Raw genomic sequence first — 8203 nt, 5'->3', positions numbered from 1 at the left:
ACTCCGGGCCTCCCAGGGAGGTCACGCCCACCTAGCGTGTGGGCGGGGCCAGGTCTTATTTGCATAGGACTGTGGGTTTAGCTGAGTTCATTTGTGAAACTAGTTCATTTCTTATCTCTATATAGGTATTCTGTTAGCCAAATGTCTCCAGAAGACTACATTCTTAGAAGGTTATACAGGGAAGTGGTTTTTATGTGCCACGCCACCAATCTCCTCACCCTAACTAGAATATAAATTTCCTCCTCGAGCTATAAAGGGCTTGAACGCTCCGTTGAAAGCGAGGTTCGTGCTGAAGGCCTGTTTCCTAGGCTACACACGGAGGACTAGTTCCTTGTTTGCGCCTAGGGGAAAGTCCCCGGACCTTGGGCAGAGAGTGCCACGTGCCTACCCTGCACGTAGACTTCCCCCGCTTCTCACGACTAAGTCCGCCAAGAAGCGATCCTACCCTGGGGGTAGGGAAGCCGAGCGGCGTGTTGCGGGTGTGTCATCCGTCAGCTTCTAACAGTTACGCAGGCAGTGCGCCTCCACGCGCACCAACCTCACGGGGCTCATTCTCAGCACGGCTGCTTTTGCATTTTATTTAGAAAGCGCGTCTCATTTTTACTTGAGACAACAAAATAACTAACTGTCTCTGGGACGTTTCGAAGTCACTCTGTTTCTGCACAGTTAACACCTATATACAACTTTCAGATCTCACTTTCCTCCTGTATGTGCGTGTTCCCTTCGTAAGTGGAAGTGAAAGTCACTCAGTCGTGTCTGACTCTGCGACCCCATGGACTATATACAGAACCCTTAACTTCTGGCTTATTCATTAGTGCAGCTATTGTACTTTCTTCAAACTACTATTGTATGTCAATTATATTTCAATAAACCATTTAAATTACTTAAAATTAATAAGCTAACATTAATTACAAAAAGCAAAACACAGCTAGATTGTAAATTTCATGAGAGCAGGGGCCATATCTCTTTTTCTTTACCATGTCATTCCTATAGCCTAGCACAGCACCTGATGCTAGCCGGCACTCAATGAATCCTTGTTGAATGAAATTAATGTGTTCAAAACGACCCAACAGGTAAATATAATTACAGTTTTCAAAGAATAAGAAAACTAAGGTTCAGGGAGGTTAAGTTGGTAATCAGGTAAGAGGCTGGCAGAGATTTCAACCCTTTTCTGTCTGTCTGCATAAGATCTGCCACTCATCACCACCCATCCAGTCTCTCCCGCTCCTTCTCCAGTCAGAGGTGAGTAATCGCTCTCCTTTCCACACTGTCTTTTAATTGTCTAGGATACAGAAGGCCCTATTCCTAATTAGACCAAGAACTCTTTGAGGGAAGAAACCATTTCCCACTCACATTTGTATCTCCAGACCTTGGCATATAAGCAAACAATCAGTATGTCTGTATTAAACAAATGAGGTATCAGTTCAGTTCAGTCGCTCAGTCGTGTCCGACTCTTTGCGACCCCATGAATTGCAGCACGCCAGGCCTCCCTGTCCATCACCATCTCCCGGAGCTCACTCAGACTCCTGTCCATCGAGTCCATGATGCCATCCAGCCATCTCATCCTCTGTTGTCCCCTTCTCCTCCTGCCCCCAATCCCTCCCAGCATCAGAGTCTTTTCTAATGAGTCAACTCTTTGCATGAGTTGGCCAAAGTACTGGAGCTTTAGCTTTATCATCATTCCTTCCAAAGAAATCCCAGGGTTGATCTCCTTCAGAATGGACTGGTTGGATCACCTTGCAGTCCAAGGGACTCTCAAGAGTCTTCTCCAACACCACAGCTCAAAAGCATCAATTCTTTGGCGCTCAGCCTTCTTCACAGTCCAACTCTCACATCCACACATGACCACAGGAAAAACCATAGCCTTGACTAGACAGACCTTAGTGAGCAAAGTAATGTCTCTGCTTTTGAATATACTATCTAGGTTGGTCATAACTTTTCTTCCAATGAGGTATAGGTGTGTTAAATAAATGAATGAAATACAGGTATATCTTTTTGTCCTTCCAGAAAGGGAGTGGGCAGGGCAGAGAGAGACCCTCACTCAGGACAGTTGTCCTGTCTGGTGGAATACCCAGAGGCAACCTGGCTTGGCAGTCTAAACCCTGACACTAAGCCAGTTGACATAATCAATGTAAACAAGTGATTCAGGCCGGTTGTAATATGATAAATGGCCCCCAGCTGATTGTTGCCTTTAGGGAATTCGGGCCCACTATTGCCCTTCTGATTTTTTTCCAATAGATCAGTGAATCGGGATTTCAAAAAACTGGAACTCTAGTTTTTAAAGGTTGACAATGAATCAGTGGCATATGAGTGAGAGTCGCCTCAGTCATGTCCAACTCTTTGCGACCCCATGGACTGTAGCCTGCCAGGCTCCTCTGTCCATGGAATTCTCCAGGCAAGAATACTGGAAGGGGTTGCCATTTCCTTCTCCAGTGCATGAAAGTGAAAAGTGAAACTGAAGCCGCTCAGTTGTGTTCGACTCTTAGCGACCCCATGGACCGCAGCCTACCAAGCTCCTCCCATGGGATTTTCCAGGCAATCATGACAATATAAAAAGAGTTAAAATTGAATTTACATTACAGAACAAGAAAGGGTAATGAATTTCTTGGCTACATTATTGTGTTTTTTGAGAAAGGGGTAAAAAACTTGTACCTACATAGTTAGCTGAGTAATTAATAACTCTAATTTCTTTTTCTAAAGTTAACTTCTGAAAATTTGTCAAAAATAATTTTGGCATATTCATATTCAATACAGAATATAGCTACATTTGTCAATTTCCACCCATAGTTGATTAAAGAATACCTTTTATTAATTTTCATTTCAATAAAGTTTCTTTCATATGAAGCAACAGACATACAAATGGGAAAAGAAAGTCTTAAACAAAGGGATGTTTGGCAGAGATTCATAAAAATTCCACTTCGCAGTAAATTCCAGACATTTTCAATATAAAAAATAACTAAGTGGTCACCTAGAATGACAGAATTAAACTACTCAAGCTCAGTTTATTTGACTTTTCAATCACTGTGCTATCATTGTTTTTAAATCTATTGGTTTGATGCAGGAATATGTAATATCATAGGCGTTGGACACAGAAATTGTGCCTAAACCAAAGAACAATTAAAAACTGTTAAGAACTAATTCTGGATATAAACACATGTAGCTCAACCTTGTGTCAGGAGCCAGCTGTATACCTAGGATTATACAGCTGTATAACTAGGATTCTACAGATTAACTTCCATGCAGATTATAATATATACATTAAAAAAACACACACACATTTATTTGGCTGTACCAGGTCTTAGCTGCAGCTTTCAAACTCTTAGTTGCAGAATGTGAAATCTAGTTTCACCAGGGATGGAACCTGAGCCCCCTGCATCGGAAGCATGGAGTCTTAACCACTGGACCACCAGGGAAGTTGTGGATTATAATATTTTTAAAGAGTAAGTAACACAAATGTGCTAATTTGAAGTTTCAGTTGTGTCCAACTCTGTGACCCCATGGACTGCAACACACCAGGCCTCCCTGTCCATCACCAACTCCCAGAGCTTACTCAAACTCATGTCCATCGAATCAGTGATGCCATTCAACCACCTCATCCTCTGTTGTCCCCTTCTCCTCCCGCCCTCAATCTTTCCCAGCATCAGGGTCTTTTCAGATGAGTCAGTTCTTTGCATCAGGTGACCAAAGTATTGCAGTTTCAGCTTCAGCATCAGTCCTTCCCATGAATTTTACATATTTGAAATCTGAATTTTACATAGTATTAAAACTCATCAGTAACCACAACAATTTAGAACATATATCTACAAAATATTTTTCAGAGGGCTTCCCTGATGGTCCAGTAGTTCAGAATCAGCCTTGTAATGCAGGGGTATCAGTTCAATCCTTGGTCAGGTAGATGCCAGCGGAGCAACTACGCCAGCACACCACAACTACTGAGCCCTCGCTCTACAGCCCGAGAGCCCAGAGCTTCGGAAGCCCCTCAGAGCCTGTGCTCTGGCAGCAAGAGAAGGCGCCGCACTGAGGAGCCTGAGCAATAAATTTAGATAAAGACCCTGTGCTGCAACGAAGACCCAGCACAGCCAAAAAATAATTTAAATACATTTTTCAGAAAGGAATATTTTATCATTGATTTTTTTTTTTTTAGAATTGCTGGAACATGGTGATAATGAAAAGGACACTGACTTTTAGTGAGTTTTGTTTTTAAATTCTTTACAAACAATACCCTCTTATTGCTTAGAGTGGCAGGACCTCTGCTACCATCCCCACCCCAGGCACACTGCTACAATGATTTTAAATCTTTGGGGAAAAAAAAACAACCATCATATGGGCCAGACAAACCAGATCTCTGACCTCTGGTCTGTTTATATTTGGCACTTAGAATCCCTCTTCTCACATCAGTAGCCTCCCATGTGGCTGGGCTGTTTCTGGGCGGGGCAGGTACTTGGCAGCTCCCTGGAGTGAACAAGTGCAAACACTGGGCTGGTTCCCAGGACAGGACTGGGGCAGAGGTTTCTTTACTTCAACTGACTTTTGAGGTTCACAGTTCTTAGGGACAGCTTGGATGAAGTGGACCAGAGGAGGGAGTCAAGCTTCCTCTATCCTCTAAATCTATTACTATTATACCAGTAATAATAACAATAACAAAAGTCATTCTTAACCCCTGTCCCTTGGTTGTGGGGCAGCCTCCGAATGCGGTGGGATTGTAGGCAGAAGGGGGCCTCCTCATCCCATTTTCACTTTTGTAGCATGCCCATTGAGGATTATGTCCTCCCTCTCCTTATTCTGTCAAGGGACTCAGCGCTGGAGGGAAAAGGCAGACACCCTGGGGCAGAAAGTAATCTCCATCATAAGGCCTGGCTTGTCTTGTAGGTCCTGCCTCATGCCACTTCTGCCTGACTTGGGGTCTTCATGAGCTCAGGTGCCCAGTGTTCCGTAAACTCAGGCCTGCCTCTTCTGACTGAAATGGGTACAGGGGAAGGGTGGGGGTGGGGCGGAAGCTTAAGAGCTACTGGGTGGCGCAGGTGCAGGCACAGGGCGGTGTCTTTGTTCTTTAACTCATCCCTCCCCTCCCCCTTGCTCCCCTCCCCCTTCCTCCCCGGAAATCGGCGACTTTGCCACCACCGGTATTGGAGATGCTGAGCTGTGGGGGTCAGGCCCAGAGAGGGGTGGGAGTAAACGGGGCTGCCACAGCTGTCAGATCATAAATCAGGCTGCTCCTTTGGCTCAGGGCAGGATGCCTGCAGGAGGTGGACTCTGCAATTGCACGGATCAGCTACCACCCAGAGATGAGCTACTGCCCGGTGAGCTGGGCGGGGCAGGGGCAGGGGGAGGGGTCACGTGGCCCAGTGTTCCACTTGCTGGGCCCTGGAGGGTTAGGCTGGGCAGTAACACTCCCTCCCCACTCTCTCACATCCACAGGAATCCCCTCTGTGACCAAGGGCTGGGGGCTGTGGGCCCTCTCAGGGGCTGTGACCCTGCTGCTCCTCATCTCACTGGCTGTGCACTTGTTCCAGTGGACCAGTGGCCGGAGCAGGGGCCATCCGGGACATGGGCGGTGAGTAGGGGGCAAGAAAGATGGGCTGATGGAGAGTTCCCCCCTTACCAACAAGTCATCTCTCATCCTCTAAACTCTGTGTTGCAGCTCTGGGGAGTCTGTGGAAGACGTCCCTCTATATGGGAACCTGCATTATCTGCAGACAGGTAGGAAGCTGGCCAAGGGGAGGGGTGCAAGTGGCCAGGTCCTGGGTGCAGGGGGAAGAACTAGACGTGACCAGACTCCTGTTCCCTGCCCAGGACGGCTGTCTCAGGAACCAGGGCCAGACCCACAGGATTCAGCCCCTGGAGGCCCTGCCAGGGTGAGTCAGTTGTGGCTGAAGAGGGGAAGGCAGGTAATGGGGGATTTCTCAAGGGTCCCGTGAGCTTCTAACAGCCTTGCATCTCCAGGCTGCAGAGGAAGTGATGTGCTATACCAGCCTGCAGCTGCGGCCTCCTCAGGGCCGGGTCCCCAGCCCTGGAAGCCCCATCAAGTACTCGGAGGTGGTGCTGGACTCCGAGCCAAAGCCCCAGGCCTCAGACCCTGAGCCAGAGCTCTACGCCTCAGTGTGTGCCCAGGGGCGCAGAGCCCGACCTTCCTTTCCAGACCAGGCCTATGCCAACAGCCATCCTGCACCCAGCTGAGACAGGGGGCCATTGCATTGGTTACTGCTATCCTGTCTGGGGCCATGACTGTTTCCCAACCACCCCCTGAAGACAGGCAGTCCTTCCTCAGTCACAGGACTGATGGTCCCTGAATTTCCTATCTGAGCTGTGAGGGAGACCTCTCAGAGGAATGGCAGGCCCCGTTTTTTGAGGATGGCGGAAGAAAAGGCAGTGGCCTCTCCCTCCACCTCCTTTTCCCCCCTCTATCTGTTCCTCTCAACCCCCAAGCTCCAGATCCTTCCCATTCCACACCTTTTAGTCTACCCCTGACACCTCCGTGTCTCCTCAGACACCAGAAGTGGGCAGTAGGGGAGGGGTATCCTCCTCAGGAGCCCACAGGCTGGACGGGGTCCTGGAATCTGGTGACCTGAGAAAGCCAAGCCTGGTCTCTGACTTGAGAAGCCTAGCAGAACACCAGTCTCCATCCTGTCGCCTCTGTCATGTGCCAAAGTTTTTAAATAAAACTTCTGAAAAAAGTGTTTCGATTTGACCTAGAGAGTGACACACACCTGCAACAGGCCCCACGTGGTGGGCATGTGAAATCTGCTCTCTGCGCAGAGCACTTCTGGGAGCATCTACCTGGGAAAGAGGGGCTCCAGCATCAATGATGCAGGGGTGGGTGTTACAGGTGAGGGCCGGAGTCCAGTTACTAGACCGTCCCCAGGATTTGCACACAGAGCCTCTCCACTCCCATCACCTGGGGTCTTCAAGCTTCCCAGGCTCTTACCTACTTGCCCAGGGCCATCACCCACGACCTGAGGTCTGGGCCATTCCCCCTTCAGCCTTTGTCGATCTCCTGACAGACTTTACTGAGGTTTGAGCGGAAAAGAGGGAGAAGCTGAGGCTTTTACTTCCAAACTTCTCTCCTTTACACTTAGAGTCCCAGAGAAAACCACAGAGTAGGTTTTTTAGGGTTCCTGGACCTCTGAGGACCCCAACCTGGGCCTCCCCAGAAGAGGTCCCGGTCGCGGTTAACAGCAGGCAGCTGGGGCTGCGTAGGAGGGAAGGTGGCTTTAGGGGCGGGTACCGGACGTGGGGAACCGCCGGCAGTGGGATATGGGGTTCTGAGAGCTGCTGTGCTAAAGACGACATAATTAATGTGCCCGAGGCCCGGGAGACATGAGACCGTGACCTTGGAAGACGCAAGGGCTGGGGTCCAGCCAACCTCCTGGGACAAGCCGGGAACCGTGGCGGAGGCCTCAAGCGCCTTCGATCCAGGCCGCAAACGTCGGCCCCTAGACACCTTCTCCTCACGGGATTCACACAGCGCCCACGGTCTCGGCTCGCTCAGAACTAAGCCCGGAGCGCCCCCTCCCGACGCGACGTGGCCTCGCCACCACCTCTGCTCAGACCTATGGCATCTCGGCCCACAGCATGCTGGGAGATGTAGTCCCGACCGTGCAGGACTGCCCTTCCGAGTCTCTCCCGGGACTCCGCGGAGCTCTGGCTATGCGGTCTGAGAGAGGCGGCCGTCCTTCTGAAGCTGGGTGCTGTTTGAACTTTGTTCTCCTTCCAGTTGCCAAAGCCTGGATCCTCTCTGCCTTCTCTTTCTTCTACAACTCTTGGATTTTTCTTACCTTCTCATCTCGCTTATCACCGAGGCTCGTGCCCTAGCCTAGGTCCTCGTGCCTGAACGCCAGGACTGTGGCAACTTACTGACTGATCCCTGCATCCAGGAAATAAGTCGGGGCATCCAGATCCGCCTCCGACACCTTCTAAGGTAGCCCGCGCCCCCTCTCCCCGCCCCCCCGCCCCCCCCCCGCCACCTCCACCCCTTGCCACGTCTCATTAGCTGATCATGAAATACCTGACAGTTCTCTCCCCTTCTACAGCTCCAGGTGCTTTCCTTAGCAGCTTCCTTTCCCTCTCTGGTGTCTATTTCCAGCCAGAAGGAGCGTCTTGTTCTACGCAAATTCCCAGGGGTGGAGTCTTCGGGGAAGTCACCAGGACTGGGGTGGGTGTGTGTGTGTTTGGGGGTGGGGGAAGGAGGTGCGTGTTGCGGGGG

General features: G+C 49.8%; 1 protein-coding gene across 2 annotated transcripts; it reads left to right on the top strand.

The window, feature by feature from the left end:
* Positions 4199-6678, top strand: SIT1 (signaling threshold regulating transmembrane adaptor 1). Of its 2 annotated transcripts, XM_018052140.1 has the most exons (6): positions 4199-4918; positions 5228-5300; positions 5419-5554; positions 5642-5700; positions 5794-5855; positions 5944-6678. In XM_018052140.1, exons 2-6 carry the CDS (start codon positions 5234-5236, stop codon positions 6175-6177), a joined length of 558 nt encoding a protein of 185 aa, XP_017907629.1. In that variant the 5' UTR covers positions 4199-4918; positions 5228-5233; the 3' UTR covers positions 6178-6678. The 2 variants fall into 2 exon arrangements, with proteins under 2 accessions (XP_017907629.1, XP_005683892.1); XM_005683835.3 differs by lacking the exon at positions 4199-4918 and having other exon boundaries at positions 4956-5300.

Source organism: Capra hircus, chromosome 8, assembly GCF_001704415.2.
Source record: "Capra hircus breed San Clemente chromosome 8, ASM170441v1, whole genome shotgun sequence".
NCBI classification, from domain to species: domain Eukaryota; kingdom Metazoa; phylum Chordata; class Mammalia; order Artiodactyla; family Bovidae; genus Capra; species Capra hircus.
This window is presented reverse-complemented; position numbering and strand designations above follow the sequence as displayed.